The 21297-nt window shown below is 47.7% G+C and overlaps 1 protein-coding gene across 5 annotated transcripts in view; it reads right to left on the bottom strand.

Annotated features, from left to right (window-relative positions):
• CSMD2 (CUB and Sushi multiple domains 2) overlaps positions 1-21297 on the bottom strand; it is a 643557-nt gene that overhangs the window by 83483 nt on the left and 538777 nt on the right. For all 5 annotated transcript variants that reach the window (XM_016958744.4, XM_063782964.1, XM_016958727.4 and 2 more), the window contains 7 exons: positions 19758-19876; positions 19165-19234; positions 16778-16894; positions 13302-13511; positions 7546-7734; positions 4639-4816; positions 3136-3281 (listed from right to left, as the gene is read on the bottom strand). In XM_016958744.4, coding sequence (XP_016814233.2) covers positions 3136-3281; positions 4639-4816; positions 7546-7734; positions 13302-13511; positions 16778-16894; positions 19165-19234; positions 19758-19876 — 1029 coding nt within the window. The remainder of the gene's footprint in view (positions 1-3135; positions 3282-4638; positions 4817-7545; positions 7735-13301; positions 13512-16777; positions 16895-19164; positions 19235-19757; positions 19877-21297) is intronic.

Here is a 21297-nt window from a genome sequence, read left to right as displayed (position 1 = left end):
AACCTCACAACTCCACACAGACATGTACTCAAGAGAAACCCTTGTACATGTTCACAATAAGGAATAAGCAACAATGTTCTTATTGCTTGAAATGAAACAACTTAAGTGTTAACAGTAGACTAAATAAATTGCTATATTTTCATGCAATGAAATCATACAGCATTGAAAAATGAGTTAAGTACAGTCACATGCATCAACATGAATTTCAAAAACTTAATTTTGAGTGAGAAGAGCAGGTCACAGAAGAACATTTATAGAATGATTGTCTTTACATAACAGAAATAACATGCAAAATTAAACAACATATTTTTGGAGACTCACATATGGAGTAAAATAAAAAGAAAAGCAATGAATGATTAACCAAAAGTACAGGATCATGGTTAACTCTCAGGGTAGGGTAGGGGAATGTGTTGAGGAAGGAACAGAGCTTCAAAGGCTTAGGTGTTCTTTTTCTTAGGCTCAATGATGGTGTTCATTTTATTACTCTTTAAACTGCACATACATGTTACATACATTTTTATATGTAGGATATATTCCACAACTTACCAAAAGTTCTATGAGGCATGGAATGTGCCTCTCTTGCTCACTCATCCCCTAGTCCAGTGCCTCTCCCACTTGAGCCTGCCGATCTGGGCACAGCAGTTCCTCCTCTCTTGCCCCAGACCCTTGCCTGCTCCTGTGGTCAGTGAAGCCTTGGGCTCTGGTCTGAGCTGGGACTGAATGGCTATCTTAATCCATTCAGGCTGCTGTAACAAATTACCATAGACTGGGTGACTTCTAAACAACAGAAATTTATTTATCACAGTTCTAGAGGCTGGGAAGTCCAAGTTCAAGGGACTGGCAATTTTGATGTCTGGTATGGGCCTTCTTACTGGTTCATGGACAGCTGTCTTTATGCTGTGTCCTCATGTGGTAAAAGCGGCAAATGAGTTTCCTGTGTTTCTTTTTTTTTTTTTTTTGAGATGGAGTTTCACTCTTGTTGCCCAGGCTGGAGTGCAATGGCGTGATCTTGGCTCACCGCAACCTCCGCCTCCCAGGTTCAAGCGATTCTTCTGCCTCAGCCTCCTGGGTAGCTGGGATTACAGGCATGCGCCACCACGCCCATCTAATTTTGTATTTTTAGTAGAGACAGGGTTTCTCCATGTTGGTCAGGCTGGTCTTGAACTCCTCACCTCAGGCGATCCACCCACCTCGGCCTCTGTGTTTCCTGTGTTTCTTAGCTCTTTCCACTGAGAAGGCTTCAGTGTGGTGATTCTGTGGGTCTCTTTTATAAAGGCACTAATCCCATTCATGAGGGCTCTGTTGTCTGACCTAATTGCCTCCCAAGGCCCCACCTCCTAATACCATCACCTTGGGGGTTAGGACATCAGCATATGAATTCTAGGGGGGCCTAAGCATTTACACCATAGCAAGGGCCTTATGTCTCATTTGAGAGGCAGAAGGAGCATTGTGCCCTTAGGCAAGCACTCTCACTGAAAGACCTTGCTGAGAAGAACTTGGAAATAAGGATGGCCTGGGGCTGTGCTGAGCCTCCTTTGCCTGGTTCTGGTACAGGTGAAGGCTCAGGAACAGGAACAAGAGACCTGGCCTACCACCAAGGTAACTTTACACCAAGCCTGTCAATATCTAGATATAATAAAAATAATCATGACAATGATGACTATTAGAACTATAAGTTATTGATCACCTTTTATACTCTGTGCCTGGAGCTAAGGATTTCCAAGCATTGTTTCATTTAACTTTAGGAGGTTAGGTACTTATATTATTCCTATTTTGTGCATAATAACATTGAGGCTCAGAAAGGTGAAATGACAGACAAGGTTACATAGCTTGCATGTGTCAGAGCCAAGGTTTGAACCCATCTGTGACTCTGAAGTCCATACTCTTATCACTCTATGGGAAAGTCACAAGTCAAAATGACAGAGCCTTAAAGCCTGGATTTCATTAGTGGAGTGACAGGTGTGCCCAATGAGAGGGGCATGGGAACTGAGCAGATGCAGAGGGCGGAGTCTCATTCCCACATTGCACTCACCCTGGATGATAGCTCCTGGGAATGGCAGTCACAGCTGCTTAGGTTCTTTACATCCTTGTTTCTCTCTGTCGCTTTCTGTTTCTTTCACTACCTCTTTCACAGTCTTAGTGTGTTTCTGCAAGTGCACGCATGATGTAATAACACTGTATAGTCACACCAGAGCAGATACTGTAGCAGACACTGCAGCAGATACTGCGGAGGCTGGGTTCTGTTTCCAGTTCTATCCACATGGTTTTGGACAAGTACTTGAGCCTTCCTTTGCCCTATTTCTTCATTTGTAAAGTAGGGGTTAGAATATTTGCCTTACTACCTCACAGAATTCTTACAGGTCACAAACTCCAAGCCGGTAATTCTACAGGTGAAGAAACTGAAGTCTCAAGTGGGGAAGGGACCTGTGCAAGGTTTTACACAGCTGGCCCAAGGTGGAGCTGGGAGTAAAATCCAGCTTTCCCGATTTCTGGTTAAAATATCTGCAGTGATCTGTAAATTGCAATTATGTGCATCATTCCATAGATAGGCACAAGTCCACAGAGAACATTCTATAAGTTTCTCTAGGCAATTCCACTATAATAAAAATGAGGAAATATCCAGATCCCTAACTTGGGACTCGTAGAAGAAAACAGGCTGCCAATAAAGACATACCTACTCTGAACTGTTCATACTCTTCCTACTCAAAATCACAATGCCTTCATTTGTGCAGAAAAACACAGTGCTCCTTGAGAGGTCAGCAGAGGCACTAGATCCCTTTGGAGAAGGAGAACCCGCTAGAAAGTGCTAAGGGATAAGCTGGGGCACAGGTATAGGGATGATCCAGCCAGTGAGTTGATGTGAATGAGTGGACTTGGCACCAAGGTTTGGGCTTCTGTGCCTCTCTGCCCTGGCAGTGTGGAATAGGAGGAAAACTTGCATTTACAGAACCCTGCACTGAGAGCTCTCACATAGGCTAACACATTTAATTCTCATAACTCTGAAGACACTGAGGCTCCAAGAGGTTATACAACTCACTCAAGGTCACATGATCTGCAAATGGTGGAGCCGGGAGTCAAGCTCAGCCTTGACTTGAAAGCCTGGCCCTTCCCACCAGGCCAGGCTTCCATACTGACCGGAGAAAGCTATGGCGAAGATTCCCCCTGTGGCTGCATCGCGGTGGAACTTGAGCAGGACCTGGTTGGATGAACTCTGCACTGTTTTTTTGGCCATGCTCCGGGTGAAGACGCCGAGCCGTGGTGCTGTTTGCTGTGGTCCATCCCTGTACACAGGAAACAAGGTCCTGGCATGTCACTAGTCACCATGGCTGCCTGCTCCACTTGGTGCCATCAGTGGCCTTAAGACAGACCTGGAGTGGGAGGCTATGATTCTTTTTGTACCAACACTTCCCCACACCATGCCCTAAATACCTCTCCCAACCATTCCCAACTTGGTCTCCCAACATAGTTGATAGAATCGGTGAAGCTCACACTGATTCCTCATTCACCTGATTCTTCACCAGCCCAATGGGCTCCTGGGCAAATTCAGGCTCCGTGGAGCAGGGGTGTGGGTCTTACCACAGGTCCTCTCAGTCTGGGGCAGCACTAGGACAGGGCTGAGGAGCTGGTGTGAAAATCTGCTGCTATGCATATTGGCTCCATGCTCCATTGCCTTGTCTTCCAAGCAAAGAGTATACCCACAATGCCTTTTGGGACAAAAGATTTCTTCCCTGAAACCTTATCTAACCCCTCCTGTCTGTTCCCAGCCATTGCTTGGAAATCATGCTGGAAATTAACCCAGGGCAGTCTGGTTACAGTTATCCAAGCCCTGGGAATTTTGGAAGAGAATTCCCCTAACCCCGATGATTCCCAGAATGGCAGTAACCACCAAACAAAGGAATTTTAAAATTATGTGCTCTTCCAAAGATCCAGTGGTTTGGGAAGAAACTGTCCAGGAAACTGCACATATCAAATGCTAACTTGTATTCCCAATGTAAAATTAACTCTTGTTGTATATAACTACATAACTCAAAGCTGAGCTGTCCAATTCAGCCACTGCCAGCCACACATGGCTATTTACGTTTAAATTATCAAGATTAAATAACATTTAAAAATCAGACCCTCAGTCATATCCAAGTACTCTGTAGCCAGTGGCTACCATATTGGGCAGCATAGACATAGAACAGTTCCATCACTGCAGAAAGTTCTGCTGGAAAGTGCTGGCTCAGCACCAGATGACCAACGGGACATCACAAAATTCCACCTCAAATCTCTTCCATTAGTCTGGGTGGCTTAGCCCAGGTACATGTAGAATGTTGGTTTGAACTCTGGAAATACCGAGGAAAGTCTGTGTACCCACACCTACTCCCATTAACACACCCACTGGTACTTTCCCTGGCCCTGGCAGGGTTGCAGGCTGGGAGCCACTGCCCTCCCATTCCTCTCCCTTTAAGGAGCCATAATGGCCAGTTGGAGCTGAGCCCCATTCCACTATGTTTATTTGAAACCCAGGAGGCTGACAGCCTTTAAAAACCATTCACCTCTTGGTTTTTCTAAACCAATAGGTAATTGACTGGTAACCCAGTGTAGAACCCCAGTAATGCTCCTTTCTAATGGCTGTTGACATGGCACCTGGCCTACCAGATGGTGATGAAATCTCCAGAGGGCTCTGTCTGCAGCAGGCTGAGGTTGAGGCGGACGCCATGGCCAATGGGCACGGTGATCAGCCAGACACAGTCCTGGGAGCTGGAGTACGGGCTAGGGAACCCCGGGGAGTACACAGTGCCGTTGGAAGAAGTGATGTTCCCGTCACAAGGGACTGCCAGGGAGGGAACACAAACGTAAGTGCAGGGCCTCGGCACCCACCTGAGAATTCAGATGCCTTCCTGAGGAAATCCCAGCTCCCAGAACTAATCATCCTGTCAGGGAGGTTGGGTGGGATGCGGAAGGGGAGGCCAAGCTGAGGATGGCTGCACCTGGTTCTACCCACCAGTCCCCACACAGAACACCCTGGCTGGCTCTCAATCGTCACTGCAGGCCCCTCTGTGGGTCTGCCTCAGCCTCCCTCTTTCTCTTTCTTATGAAGAGAACTGCCAAGAAGAAAGGATGCCCTGAAGCTGTCCCCTCTCCCTTCCCAGGAATGGGAGGGAGCAGACGTTAGGGTCAGAGCTGCAGTGCTTTTGCTGGGAAGAGCTAAGAAATTAGGAAAATCTTTCCTTCTTCCTCTTTGATCTGCTCTTTCTAGAGTGGTACTTGTGGTCTAGACTTCGAGTTGAGGATTCCTGGGGTGAGGCTAAGGTTGGGTTCAAATCATAGCTGAACGATGTATTGAGCAGATACTCTTAGATAAGTAGTTTAGCCTCCCTGAGTCTCCATTTCCTCACCTGTAAAATGGGACTAAGAATACCTCCCCCATAGGATTGTGGTGGTGATGAGGTGAAACGATGCAGGCAAGATGTTCAGCCCAGGCCCTGGAAGAGGACGCATTTGCTATGTAGATAAGATCCTCTCTCCTTATCTTCCTGTTCCCCAAAAGCAATACTCAATTTTAGTCTCACTGATTTAGGCCTCAGGCAGGAGGATGAAAAGACTTTGACATCTTCATGGTATTCAGAATCAGTCACCATGGAGGAAAATAGATGGGGATGGTGGACAAAAATCCCCAAACACCATGGTCCAGAATAATGAGTATTGTAGCTGACATGGGGCATCAAGCAGACATCTGGTTGGGGCAGACCAGACTGAGGAGAGAGAATCCCAACAGATTCCAAGCAGAGGCCAGGGGTCCTGTGAATGCACGTACATCCTGAAAGTGGTGCACAGGTACACGCCATCCCTGCTGCATAAGCTGAATATCTCCTGGGTGCCAGGCATGGCCTGGGAGACAGAGGGAAGCAAGGTACTCTAGTTCTGTCCCAGGCACACACACCACTGGGACACAGCCAAATACACCAGCATCTGTAGCACAGGCTGGACCATGTCATCATCATGAATGCCACAGGGGTGTTTGGGGGAGCCCTGCATCTGGTTTTGTGAAAGTAAGAAAGGACTCCTTCTAGAATTCATATTTATACTCAGACCTAAGGGATGACTAGGGTTAAGTAGGCAAGGTAAGAGAGAGGAATGCTGTATGGGAAAGGAACAACATATGCTAAGACCCAGAGGCAAGAAAACATGGCACATTGGAAAACAAAGTATTTCAGCTTAGCTGGAACATAAAATCTGCAAGAGTGGAGAATATGGGAGGTCAGCAGGGACTAGGCCCTAACCTAAGGGTCATGTGTGCTATATTAAGGGGCTTAAAATTTGCCATTAGGGACATGGGAGAAAGCAAGAGAGTATGGTGTCAGAGAAGCCAAGGGAAGAAGGCTTCTGAGGAGGAAGGACAGCTTCTGGCTCAAGCTGACTGAGAAAGCGCTGCTCTTTTCTCTCTCCTGTGATGCCATAAAAAGACAAACAAGGTGTGAGAAGGGAAGAAAGCCCAGGATGAGGCTTGTTGCACAGCACGTGATGGGCCAACAATTGCGGAATGACCAACTGGTTACGCAGAGCAGAGCTCTGAAAATCTGAAAAACTAACTGAGGCTATAATAGTTTTAGAAATCATGGTTTTACATTCCAACACCAGAACGGCTCAGTTTCGCAAACAAGGTCCTCTTTCCATCGAGAGTTAAACTGAGAGTTTGAGTCTGAGAGTGAGCCATCTGTGAAGTCCTCCAGCTCTTGTGAAATAAAGATGAGAAGTCCCACTTTACCGAGGAAGAACCCGAAGCTTAGAGAGGCAAAGGGGTTTGAGTTGGAGCCTGGGGTGATCTGATCCTAGAGCTGGGGCACTCTTTCCTGGATTATTGCCCTTGCTAAGGCTTCCTTTTTCAAGACAAATTCCTGCCACCCCTCCAGGAAAATGATGGGATGCCAGAATGAGGAGGGAAGGCAAATGGAACTGAAGTGTGCAGATGAGGGTGGAGGCAGCACAAGCTCTTGGTCACCTTCCATCCCGTTCTGGGTAAGGAGAAAGACCCAAGAAAGTGCCACCTTCAGCTCCCTGATAGATCAACTCAGGTCTCTCCAGCCCTGTGTAGAAGGAGAGTATAATGGAGCAGGGAGGGGGAAGATGAAGAGGGGAGCAAGAGAGTTCTTATAAAGAGGCTTCATGCTCTTCTCCCTTTGGGCAGGTGCCTGGATTAACTCTACCTCTCTAGCTCTCAGCATACCACTGGGCTCCCACTCCCTCACATGGAGCCTTCCCTTCCAATGGGAGTCCTCCAGCCTGTCAGGGTGGATCTTCCCAAGGGCTGGGTGTGTCTTCCCCTTGGCTGTGGCCCACATCTCCTCCAGGTCCTCCCTAGTGCTGGCCCGGAGCCCTGTCACCAGGACCCTCTCCCTGGAGAGGCTGGGCCACACCATGTGAAAACAGGATGGACCACAGTTTGCCTGGACCTCCAGCCCTGGAGATCCCATGGAGCAGGTAGGTGGAACATGGGATTGCTCTGGACCAGTCTCCACAAGCACCCCAGGAAGAACTGCTGGGGATGAGGGAGCGGCATACCTTCACACTTGGGCAGGGGGTGGTCCCAGTTCCGGTTGGTGCCATGTTGACACGTGAGGACAGGGTGGCCAGTCAATTGATACCCCGGGAGGCACTCGAAGGTCACTGATTGTCCCACGTTGTAGCCAGCTCCCCTCACAATGCCATTGGCAAAGGGCTCTGGGTCTGGGCACTCTTGAAGTTCATAGGCTGGAAAAGATCCGGAGAAAAGGTCACTTTATTCTCTCTGACCAGAAAATAGGAGCGGCAGAAAGCATAGTGGTGAAGCCTCAAGATTTGGACTCAGATGGACCTTTGTCATGTACAAGTCATTGGCTTTGGGTAAGTAATTTAACTTGTGTACGCCTCAGTTTTCCTGTGTATAGAATGATTATTTTGAGGACTAAGTAGGATAACACATACATAGCTCTTTCCACAGTACTGGCACATGGTAAAAGCTCAGTAAATAGTATCTATTATTACTAATTCCGTAGGAAAAGGAGGCTCAAGGAAGACATTGCTCAACTGAACCTCTATTCACTGAGTGCCAATGGGGGCCAGGTACCAGCCTAACTCCTTTCATGTTGCTTATCTCATTGAACCTTCACAACCAGGATCAAGATCCCAGACATAAGAAGTGGCGATGGGAGGAGTTGAGTTGGTTCTTTCCAACTCTGAGAGATCAAAACCTCTCAGGAAGGAAGGAATCTAGAGGGAGTAAGTCAAATCTGTGGCAAGGAGAGAAGCTTTTCAGAGGGAGTAGCTGGGCTAAGGGACGTGTGGCTGTCATAAAGCAAGTCCCTCCAAAGGGCAGGGAAGCTGTTTCCATGAGAGTGGGTGGCCTGACTCTACAGGAGATGCCTCCATGGAAGCAGCTGAGGCCAGTCCATTGGGGAGAGGCCGCTGAGGGATTCCTGAGCAAGGCCTTTGATGAATTGGGTCCACAGGACACAGAACAGCCTTCGTGGCAGTAATTGGGCCCACTCCACTCAGGAAATTGGCAGTGGGAGGAGACAGAACGTTCCTATAGTGGGAATCCTCACTGGAAGTAGTTGGGACCGGATAGATGCTTCTTGGAAGTACATGTGTTTCTCATACGTAATAACAACATCAATAACGCGGATCTTGAAGATAACGTTTCCTGAGCACTCACGTGGCTGTGTTATGTTTCCATTCAGTACCTCACAGGGAAGTCTCAGGGGGAGGAACTGGGCAGGTTTCCCTGGGAAATCATCGAGGTAACTGGGTGTGGCAAAAACTGAGCAACCACATGGGTGGGGCTCAGCCCCAGGACAGGCCTGGCCCTGCAGCATGGGGGTTTGGGCCATTTGGCAATGAAAGTCTTAGCAGAAGCAGGGGGCCTTTTGCCCAGGGAGGCAACCCAATGGGATGGGTTGGGTCTTTACAGAAAGGCTCAGGGTAGCCACGTGGACTCAGAGATGGGGAGAGAAGGAAGGGAATGGCTGTGTGTGAGAAGCCAGGAGCAGCCTTGATGAGAGCAGCTGGGCCTCTCCTACAGGAGTCATCTCCAGTGGAAGGATCTAGGCTCTTCAAAAAGACAGAAACTTCAGTGAGAGTACCTCGACACTGAGAGAAACCTCAGAGCCTGTTCCCCTGCAAGAAGCTTCAAAGGGAGAGGTTGGCCATATAAGGCAGAAATAAACCCTAAGAGAAGGAAGCATGAACTTCCCCAAAGAAGGACTCCTCAGGAAAGCAAGTGGGTTTGTTCTAAAGGGACACACCTGGTGACAGTGGGAACACACTTCCAAACAAAGTGCCATAATCAGGTAGACACAATTTCAAGCAAAATGCCATTATTTTAAAACATTAATAATGATGATGCCTAGCATTTGGGGACAATTGTACATCTTAGCCATTTTGCTAAGTTCTTTATAAACAGAACCCTCCTGAGAAATTGTCATGGAACACATTAAGCATGTCGGACCGGGAGGCCTGGCTAGGAGTTGCTTATGCTGCTACTAAGAACTTGATGGGAATCTTTACTCAAAGAAGAGAAAAGAAGACCCTAGCATGGGAAGTGCAGAGTATCAGTTGGAGGAATTTTGAGAAAGAGTAAAGAGTTGGACTTCTAAGGAAAGTCGAGGGGCCATAGAGAGCTGGGTCTGTCTGACAGAAACAGCCTCAGTGGGGACAAATGGCTCGTTCATTGAAGCTGGGTTTTTCCCCAGAGGAAAAACCTGGGGAGTGGTCAGAGCTTGCTTACGAGGTGCAGCTCCATACGGCGGAGGAAGGTGTAAACAGAGAGTGTGGGCTTATGGTCAGGGAGAATTATTTGGGCCTATCACAAATGATGAGGCCTCTGTGGGAATACTTAGGCCTCTGGCCCTAGAGGCAACCTAGCCCAAGAGGTTGGGATCGCCCCAAACGAGAAGCCTTAATAGGGGTGGAGCCCAAGTCTGAGGGGAGCAGGTGCCCCGGCACCATGTGTGGCTCCACAGGAGTCCTTGGGACTGTGGCAGACAGGTGAACGCTGAGGGAGTGGCTGTGCCTGGGACTGAAGGGGAACATCCAGGCAAGTCCTGAAGGTCACATGCTTGTGGGAGGAGGGGGACCATTATAGGGTGGAAGCCCCATTGGACGTCGCTGTGCCTCTCACATGTTGGGCCAACTCCTGGTGGAGGAGCTGGGTGTCTGAAGGCAACTCGCTGCCCCCTGGCCTCCCTACACAGGGCAAGTCATCAGAGGAGGACTGGGCCTGTGGAGGCTGCAAACCTCAGTGGGAGAGACAGGCCCATCCCAGGGAGGGACACTAGCCCCAAATGTTGGCTTGTCGTCCAGGAAACCTCAGGGGGACAGCAGGGCCCCTTGTGCAGGGTGGCCATAGTGGGAGCATTTCCAAAGATGGGGGCTGGGGAATCAGGGGCGAGTGAGCCCAAGGCCAGGGCTCTGTGGGGGTAGTTAGGCGTCTTCTGTCGGGGGAGTCAATGGAGAATCTGAGGCGGTCACACAGGCATAACCTTTACAAGGACAAGTGGGCTCATCACACAGGGATCACAGCGAGTGGCTGGTCCCATCACAGGGATTCGGTGGCAGGACCGTGCCTATTGTCTAGGGTGAAGGCACAGTGCACAGGGTGGGCCCAGGGCAGCTGTCCCTGGCACAATGGTGGCACTGCCATTCCTTATATTTATCCGAGAAGGAAGGTCTCAGGGAGAGAGCACTTGGGCCTGGGAGGGGTGCAAGGCGCTGAAATATGTCTCCCAAAATTCATATGCTGAAGACTTCACTCCATGTGAATATGACCTTATGGGAAATAGACAGGATCTTTACCAAACTTATGGAAATTAAAATGAGGTCACTAGGTCACTAGGGTGGGCTCTGATCCAATATGACTGGTGTCTTTATAGAAGGTGGGAATTTGGAGACAGAGGCACATGAAGAGCACCATGTGAAGATGAAGCCAGAGGTCGGGGTGATACTTCTAAGAGCTGAGAATGCCAAGATTGTCATGAACTACCAGAAGCCAGGGGAGGGGCCTGGACAGAGTCTCCCTCATGGGCCTCAGAAGGAACCAACTCTGCTGACACCTTGATCTTGAACATCCAGCCCCAGAGCCATTGGAAGTAAGTTTCCGTTGTTTATGCCACCCAGTTTGTGGTACTTTCTTATGGCAGCTCTAACAAACTAAGACACAGGAAAGCCTTGGGGGAAGGCGTTGCATCTGTCTCTGAGAGGACATATTTGGGACCAAGTCCCTCCTGTGACATCACGGCCATCCGACGCGTCATGACCTGTTTGACAGGTACACACCTCCCAGATAATAGGCACAGACATCCTTGGGCAAGGCTGGCCTCTGTGATGAGCCTGCACACACCTTCCCTGGGTGTGGCAGCTGTGCTAACACCAGTGAAGTGGCTCTGTCTGGGTGCAAGGCCCAGCTTCTCCTGAGGCTCCCTCTAGATGACAAGCCCAGCCGCACTTACCAAAGCTTTCCCTGAGATGGACCCCGGAACCCTGAAGTCTCCTGCAGAACTGATTCAGTTGCACCCACCTCGTGGGATGCCCTTTAAGGCTTTCCCTAAATGAGAAGCCCAGTACCCCCTCAGTATTCTTCTCTGGCAAGGGAGGAGCTCCATCCCCACCATATTATTTCCAGAATAAAGAAGTCAACTCTCAGAAAGCTGCATATAGGATGGTACTATTTATATAGAAAACATGGTCAAAAAATTTTATAAAATGTTACATATTTTTCACAGGTACATGTAGCATACATATATCCAGGCCTGGAAAGGTCACAACTAAACAATAGTAGCCGTTTCTGGAGAATAATCCTGGGTTTGGAGGCTACAGACAAAGAGAGCTTTGGCCTTACTTGTAAGGTTTTAATTTCTTTCTTGTATTTTTCTTTTTTTAAAACAAGATAAATATGTTTGTAAATTGTTTGTGTAATTAAAAATTAACTTTAAAAAACAAAATTGCAAAACTATAGTATGATCCAATTTTGGCTAAAAACATAGCTACAGCAATATATATACCGAGAAAAGGGGGGAATACATATTGAATTGTTGAAAGTGTGTATCTCTGCATAGGGTAGTGACAGGGTGGGATTATGGGAGGATTTTGAGTTTCTGTGATGGGTGTTAGGGCCTGAATATTTCTGTCCCATCAAATCCCTATGTTGAAACCTAATCCCTCATGTGAGGGTATTTGGAGGCAGGGCATTTGGTGGCCCACCCCCTAAATGGGATTAGTTCCCTTATAAAAGAGGCCTGAGAGAGCTCTTTTGCCCCTTCCACCATGTGAGGACGCAGTGAGAAGATACTGTCTATGAACTAGAAAGTGGGTCTTCACCAGACATGGAATCTGCTGGCACTGTGATCTTGGACTTCCCAGCCCTCAGAACTGTGAGAAATAAATTTCTGCTGTTTATAAGGCACTTGGCTTATGGTATTTTGTTACAGCAGCCTGAGCTAACACAATGTGCTCACAAAATTATCTACAGTGTTTAGATTTTTTTTTTTACAAACATGAATTAGTATTGGAAAAAATCTAAAAATATTTTTAAAAATTCAGTGGAAGAATCTGGGAAAGGGATTAGAACAAATGCTTCAGTCAGTCACAACAAGGGAAGCACCCAAGGGAGAGGTTGGGCTTACTCAGGACCATGTACAGCTGCACAGGTTGGGCACAATCTCCACATCCACAGGTGATGGATGGTCTACAACACAGGGGAACCTGAGTGTAGATCGGGCTCTTTCCAGGGAATGTCCCAGAAGGAGTGGGGCCTGTAATGGGATCCCACCTCAGGGAGGTAGAGCTGTGGTGAGTGTGGTTGGGCCTCACAGGAAAACCTGCTCCTTGTGCAAGGCTTAGAGGTGCCCTTGGGACTGTTACTAGAATCCTCCATCCTGTCATAGGAAGAGCTTTGCTGAGAGTAATTGGGCTTGATGTGCAGGGAAGGACCCTGGGGAAGTAATTCAGTTTATCGAGCCCGAGGGGAAGTGACTGGCTGGACAGTTTGGGACACCTGAGAAGGCACAGATGGGCCACTTGCCCAGGGACAGCTGTACAGAGTGGGAGCCTCAGAGGGTGCTGTTGGGCCTGCCACTCTTGAAAAGGCTGTGGGAGAACTTAAGCTGACAAATGGGGTCCGGAGAGATCTGCCACCAAAAGGAAGCTTCCCTGACTGGGCCTGCCACCGCAACCCACCCCTTATGGTGTTCTGTTTTCCCCCACATGGAAGGCTGGGAAGGTGGTTGGCTGGGGCAAGAGATGGAGATAGACAGAGAAGCAAAGGCGGTGCTCCTTGTCCTTACCCTGATACTCCAGCTTGAATCCTGGCCGATTCTGGGAGTGGTCGCTGTGGAAATACACGGTGGTCTCGTGGGACGTGGAGAGGAGGGAGCTTGGAAGCTCGCTTCCACTGAATCTTCCCATCATGCGGCTGGTCTCATAGGGGCCATTCCGGATTTCTATGTAGTCGTGGTTGGGCTCGGTGGAGAAGTTCAGGAACTGGATGTGAGCTCCTGGGAGCAAGACAGAGGCAGACAGTGCCCAAAGCAACACAGTCCTGCCTCAAGTGTGCTGCCTCATGAAAGCAGCTCCTGACAGAGCCATGAGTCCCTGCTACTGATTTCCCACCCAGCCAAGGCTCCTAGAACAGGCTTTGGGAATTGCCGTCCAGCCAAGTCTCTTGTCTTTGACAGGGCTGAACTTAAAAGTGTATTATTCATTCAAAAATAAAGGCATCAGTCATTTCAGAGCTCCACTGGAGTTCATTTTATTTTGTTGAAAACAAAGTTCAGGGTCAACACTTGTTTAAATTTATGATTCATATGTCCAATATCAGCATAAAGATAGTTTTGCTAGAATAAACTTTTCATTCAAAAATAACACCCCCAATACTTAATCAAAAGACAAGACCTTCAATACTGCTGTTTTCTAGAACCCTTATGATAATTCAGAAACGTAGGGCTTAGAAGTATACATTGTCCCCTCTGTTCCATAAAGAAGCCAAATAAAGTTTATACTTTGGGATCTTAGTGAGTTAATCAAGACATTCTAGCAACCTGACAGGTTAAATAAATCTAATTAAGTTCTTAATGTACATAGTAATATACTCTTTCAAGAATGAAGGTGGGAACATTTATGTTTGTTTACTGATAAGATTTTTCAAAATTAGATCACTATGGAAAATGTTATTGAAGAAATATATTTACTGAGCATAGGAAAAAGCCCATATTGCATTGATAATTGTAAAAATCAGATGACAAATAGTATGCTGTATACAATTCTAATTTTTGTATTATAAAACATGGAAGAATATTAATTCACCTACTAGGAATATTTGCTGGGCATTTGCTGTACATCAGGGCTGTGCTAGGCATTGTACAGGATGAGCAAGATCAAGAAGGTCCTTGTCTTCATGAGACTTACATGATAACGGTGGGAGACTAAGCCATTAGTGATTATCGTTGCACGATGAGATTATAGATGGATTTTCATTTTTAAAATTGGCTTATCTGTGCTATCAAATAAGCTCAGAATAAGCACAAGTATAATTCTTTTTGCATCTGATCATTTAAAGAATAAAATAAAGACTTGACACTTAATGTTGAAGATCTTTCATCTCCTGCCCTGTTCCATTCCCTTCCTGCCCTCCACAGAAGCAATCACATGAATTTGGAAGCTATCCTTCCAGTTCATGGTTTTGGATTCTTAAATATGTATCTGGGTTTATGTGTTTTCAAGATTTACATAAATGATATTATACTGTACATACAGCTTTTTACATAATATTGTGTTTTTCAAGGCCTATCCATGTTAATATACAAAAATATAGTTCATTCATTTTAACTGCATGTTAATTCCATTTTATGAATTATCCAACCATACAGTTCACTCCCCAACTCATGAACATGCAGATTGTTTCCAAGTTGCAGATAATTTTGTGATGGTTTTTTTTTTTTTTTTTTTTTTTTTTTTTGAGACAGAGTCTTGTTCTGTCGCCCGGGCTGGAGTGCAATGGCACGATCTTGGCTCACTGCAAGCTCCGCCTCCCGGGTTCACACCATTCTCCTGCCTCAGCCTCCCCAGTAGCTGGGACTACAGGCACCCGCCACCACGCCCAGCTAATTTTTTGTATTTTTAGTAGAGATGGGGTTTCACCGTGTTAGCCTGTGATGACATCTTTGTATACATTATCTGAGGAGCCTGTGCTTTCCATTCCACCGCCCAGGCATCGTCCCCTCATATAGGAGCACTGCGGGCTGCATGCCCACAGAAGGGGCTCTTTAAGGATGGCGGAATTTCTGACTTAAACTCCACGGAAAGAACTGGACTGTGACCGCCATCTAGTGGAGCAGCATGTAGCTGCAGCAGCTCTTTACACGCTGAGACCAGGTACCAAGTTAGGGACCTCGGCAGAATCCAACATTAACTTGAACGCAAGGGATCCCGGGCCTTTGCAACTGGACCCAGCAGTAGCTTCTTCCCTGAAACCTGAATTAGCACCCAGAATTTAGAGATGAAAATGGTGGCTGAACATAAGGACTTACAGGGAAAGCCACCTCATTCAAACTTCTGTTTGCCTTTGGATGTTGCCCTCCCCACCTTCTATCATCTTGGTTCTGCCTCAAGACTGGATGCAGAGGTACAGGGTCTCCCAGATCCTCTTAATGTCTCAAAGTCTGGAGTCTCCTAAGACTGCCGAGGGCGTCATCGCTTTGCTCCCAGTTTCCTTCAGAAGATGGTACTGAACACCCAGTTTCCTTCAGGAGATGGTACTGAACAGAAAATAACATCTTTCAGAGGGCCACCAAGCTCTCTCCTCCCCTCCAACCGGATTTAGAGAAGGCCAGTTAGACTGCTTTCTCCCAAAAGCCCCTTCCCTAATCTCTAATCACACTCCAGGCTGAATAATGAAGGATAAAATGGGAGATCTTCATTTCTGAGGCTCACAGACTGGCATTCAGGGCTGTGCAGGCATAATCCCCTTGGGACATTTCATTCCTAGAAGCAGTGCAATGGCTTGGGCAAGATGACCCATGCGTATGGCCCATCAGTTCCATGTCAGCACAAAGCCCTCATCCCTTCAACAGAGACATTTGGGTTAAATGATATTCCCAGTGCATAATACGTGGATCACCAGCAATTTACATTTTGTACCCACACTGATGTCCTCCACACCCTGACAACCTCCCATGCCTGGCATACTCCAGCTCCAAAAACAAAACAAAACAAAAATAACCCCCCAAAACCAAAAAAACAACCTTTCCAGTCTCTAGGCCAGCTAGAATGTGCATACGAAGAAGAATGCAAACTCGATTTCTCATTGATTTGGCTCAATTTAATTAGGATGATAAATTAGACACTGGGGTTAAAAGTACAACTTGAGGTCCAGTCTCTGTACGACAGATTTCCGCCCCGCCCCCGCCTTCTTTTTTAAGTCCCTGAGTAATTTATTTTTATTTTTTATTTTTAATATCAAGTGATACAGTGTTAGTTAGGTATAATCCGAGTAATTTCTCATTCCACATTCCTGGATTTTAGTTTATGGCTCAAATAATAATAATGGCAACCCCTAAGATTTTTCTCCCCCCTATATGTTAATCTCTGCCATTCTTAATTGGTCTTCACAATTGTACAAGAGGTCAACAGATGAGAAAACAGAGAGGCAGAGTACTAAACAGACTTGGCCCAAGTTTGTGCTAAGAGATTTTGGCGGACAGTGGTTTTAAGCTCAAGGGTCTGGGCATGAAGCCTGTCTCCTCTGGGGGCTGCAGAGACTTACCAAAGCCCACGGGCAGTGCTATTTTCCAGGAGCAGTCCATGTTACTGGGGTAGTTGCCTGGGAAGCCGGGGCTCAGGATCACCCCCTCCATCTCCTCCACTGTTCCCCCACACTGTGCTGTGACAATGAGATGAGACAGAGGGTCAGGACAACATCAAGGGGTGTACAGGGCCCTGACAATGTTTGGAAGCTCCCTTCAAGCAGCAGTTTTTAAGCTTTCATGAGTCATATAGCCCCTTGAGAATCCAAAGGAATTTTCTTAAAAGACTATGCCCACGGGCAACATTCAATATGTACATTCAGGAAGGGAGGTGCATTCTAGGACAGCCTAAAAGTCCACAAACCCAAGTTATGGACTCTTGACCTTGAACATGCCCTTCACAGGTCAGTTCCCTGGTGAGGATGTCCAGGAAAAGTGAGGAAGTTCTGTGCCAAAAGAAGTCCAACCATTTCTTACCGTATCCCCCAAATCTCCCTCTCCTCACTGCCCAATCTACTCTTTCAAGACTGCAGAAAAAGGATGAAGGAAGGGGACTGGCATGCATCAAGTCCCCACTCTGTGCCCGGCACCATGCCAGGCTCTTCTCAAATATATATTTCAGGGGGCAGGGTGGGTGGCAGGGGAGGCTCACCACGAGCCCACCCTCAGAAAAGTGACTGTGATCAGCATCCCACAGGAGCCAACCACCAGGCTGTCTGAGTGACCCAGGGGCTTAGGGACATCTGATATGCCAATCAAAGTGAATTCAGAGTCATCTGAGGATGCAGGGCTGGGGCACCCCTGCAGTCTGGTCAGTTGACATCAGTTCTTTTCTTTTGCATCTTATTAGGAAAAGGTTGTGTAAACAGAAAGGGGCTAGCCAGTCTTAGAGACCCAGGGAAAGGATCATAGAACAGGGATTGGCAGGTCCAGGCAAGTGCTTTCTGGGGAGAGGACAGCTTGGCAAACAGACCCGAAAACAGTGCAGAGTAGGCTCCAGCCTCGACTGCCTGTGTCACAATCCCACCTTCACTTCCGATGGGACCGTGGGCAAGTTCAAAACCCTCCACAATTCGGTTTCCCACAACAGTAAAATGGAACTAGTGACAGCACCCTTCTAACGGGGTTGTTGTGAGGTCATATCAGAAAGGACTGCATTTACTTGGGACAAGGCTGGCACATGTTGTAAACCCCTAATGAACAGCAGCTGCCGTTAAATGAATGGTTTCCATAGCAAGGTCTTTGTAGTCTCTAATGGGGGAAAGTGCCTTGGGCTGACCGTTCACATTTCTGACCTGCTCCACAGATGCCTATGCCCTACACCGTGGTGAAATGCCACCGTGCTTGAGTGTCACTCCCTTACCTCCCTGCCCCAAGGTCAGCCTTGAGGGGCACCTCACAATCGACTGGGCACCAGAGAACCTTAGGTTTCCGTTCCTGACTCTGCCACTTCCTTTTTAATCCTAAAAGACTGAGATTTCCTGTTTGCAAATTGAGGGTATTGGTACCTCCCCTGCAGGGCTGATCTGAGGAAATATGAAGCTCCATGCCTAGCATATAGTAGATATTAAATAAATGTGCCTTTCTTCTTTGCCTAACTGGACCAGAAGCTTCTGAAGGGGAGACGCTGTCTTTTCTTGTGTCTGCTGATCTGCTCATCACTGCCGTAGCACAGGGTAAGGGACGAAGCCAAGTCCTTGTTTCGCACGTAGCCCTCAGCATTTCTTTTCCTTTTTTCTTTTCTTTTGTTTTTTTTTGAGACGGAGTTGTGCTCTATCACCCAGGCTGGAGTACAGTGGTGCAGTCTCAGCTCACTGCAACCTCCGCCTCCTGGGTTCAAGTGATTCTCCTGGCTCAGCCTCCTGAGTAGCTGAGATTACAAGTATGTGCCACCACATCTGCCTAATTTTTGTATTTTTAGTAGAGATGGGGTTTCACCATGTTGGCCAGGCTGGTCTCGAACTCCTGACTTCAAGTGATCCGCCCGACTCGGCCTCCCAAAGTGCTGGGATTACAGGCATGAGCCACTGCACCCAGCCACCCTCATCATTTCTTTATTAGATTTGTCTGTCTGTCCCACAAGAAGTCACGGGGGAAGCCCAAAGTGCCTAGAAATTCCATCTGGGATCTGGTTGATTAACTAGAGCCAGAACGGTCATCATCATGTTTTCAAATGGGCAAACCTCCTGTAACTTTTCATTTGGTGGGGCAGAGTTTCCAAAAGTGATGACTGCGTTAAATGGGAGTTAGAGATTATAAAAACATCAGTTTAAAACGACTGACTTGGAACAAATCCAGAATATCAAACTTTCTTCTGATTTGAACTTGAACTCAATGATACACTACTGAGCTAAGATCCCTGAGAGAAATTGGGTTGGAATAAATTGTAAAGTCTGGGCTGTCTTACCAATACAGAGTGGAGGAGGGTAGTTCCATCGCCGCACTGTTCCGGGCATGCAGGAGATGTGGGCGTGGCCCTGGAGGAATCAGGAACAGGGATGGGCTAGCTGTCCCCGTGGGCACAATTGTATGTACAACCAGGGGCTGTACAGGGGTCTGGCTCAGGGGCCTCATGTTAAGGAACAAGATACACAAAGACACACAGATCCACTGTGGGATGGGAGTGAGGTAGAGGGAGAGAGAATTTGGGGAAGGACAATTATTAACAACGATTACTAAAGAATTCTCATTATTAGAGGTTTCCTTGTGAGAGTCCTTTAATTACTAAATTCCCTGATGGCCTTCAAAGGGAAATTAAATTTCCCTAAAGCCGAACCAAACCCAACTTTGCAGGAACACATTGGAGGTTGGCTTGTGCCAAATTGTTAAAGTCAGCAGAGTTTATCTTTTGCATGAACAGCTCCAGGAGAGGATAATGGTACCCGGGGGACCTGGGGGCTGTTCCCTGTTCTTTGGTGACTGTAGCTCTGCTGGTGTAAGGCTGGCCAACCACATCTCAGGGGACACCTGTTTCCTGCTCTAGGGTGTCAGGGGAGGTACCTGGAGGGCATATCCCGGCTCACACTGGAAAGACACCACATCATTCACCAAGTAGCGCTCGCCAGTCTTCACCCCGTTACTGGGCACAGCAGGTTCCGGACAACTGCTCAGGCCCACCGCTAGACAAGACAGAGACAGAAGGAAAGGAGAATGGACTAGCCCAGCAGGTCAACGTGGCGGTAGGCTGGGGTGAGATGCTGGCGGCAAGGAGAAGGGGTGCTTCTAATTTGTGCTTTCTCTCATCCTGTAGGCTAGTTCTTCCCAACTCTCTTCACCTTGCAGCACACAGAGAAAAAGAGAATATTTACATGGCACGGAGGCTCAACAGACCAAAGCTCCTTGGAGAAGGTGGGTGTGATCCCAGGGGATGCTGGCTGTCCTGTTCACTCACTGAGCTCTTAGCTAGGGGGCTTAGCTAGGGAGACTTCTCTGCATGCTCTCCTCCCACATCCCTCCTGCTTCTTACTCTTAACTCCCCTCTGTCTTCCTTATCCTAAGAAGACAGATCCTGTGGGCTAAGACAGAGAGACAGAGACAGAGAGACAGAGAGAGAGAGAGAGGGAAAAGAAAGTCAAGAAGGAAGGAGAGCAGGGAGGGACATATCAGCGATGCTCAGGGGCTCAGTTAGAGTCCGACTTTCCAAGACTCTGAGAAAAGTGTGCTAGCAGATAAGACTCTCCACTGCCTTATTTCTCCTGTTGTGTTTTCAAGGTCAGGCCAGCCCCCTTCTGGGAGCAGCACTGGTGGCCTCTCACACTTCACCTCCCATGTTCAGCTCTGGCCTCACTGAGCACTGGCCCCACTAAAACCCTCCTTCATCCCCTACCCCAAGCCACTGCTAGTCCAGTCCACCCTGCACTCACAGGCAACTCGTGTTGCTTAAAATCTCTCCTTGAATTGTGGGACCTCCTTGCTCAGTGATTTGAAGCAGGTCCTCATGGCCTATAATATGGAATCCAACTTTCTCATCCTGATGTTCTAAGGACTCTCATGATCTTGGCCTAGTCCTCTTTCAAGATCACCTCCACAGGATCTCAAATGCTCCTCCTTCAATCTCCTTTCTTGACTTTTCAAATTCAACCTGCACTCATTTATTCCTCATTACATGCCTGGCATTGCACACAATGTTTTGCTAGAGCACCCAGCTTAATCTTCCTCCTCCTCCTTTCTGCCTGTCCATACCATCTTCCCAAGAGAAGTGCTCACTAAGCACTTCCATGAGCAAGGCTGGGGCCCATTGGTGAGGGTATCCCCTCATACCCTTCAAGCAGGTCTTCACATCCCATTTCACAGATGAGGACACAGGCCATAGGAGGCACTGAAACATTTCCTTAGTAAGCCACAGACCCAGGATTCAGACCAAGCCCAGTCTGACCCCAGGTTGGCCAAGCAGAAGCCAAGCCCTGAGGCCACATGAGCCCATGTCTGACCCTGTCCCCTGCTCTCCCTGCCTCCCCTCCTAAAACGGTCCTCATCCTGCTTTGAATCCCTCCCTGGCTGCCTCCCACACAGCAAATGGGAGTGTAGCATTTCCAGACAG

Source organism: Pan troglodytes, chromosome 1, assembly GCF_028858775.2.
Source record: "Pan troglodytes isolate AG18354 chromosome 1, NHGRI_mPanTro3-v2.0_pri, whole genome shotgun sequence".
NCBI lineage: Eukaryota > Metazoa > Chordata > Mammalia > Primates > Hominidae > Pan > Pan troglodytes.
Note: the sequence above shows the minus strand (reverse complement) of the source record. Positions and strands in the feature narration are given on the sequence as shown.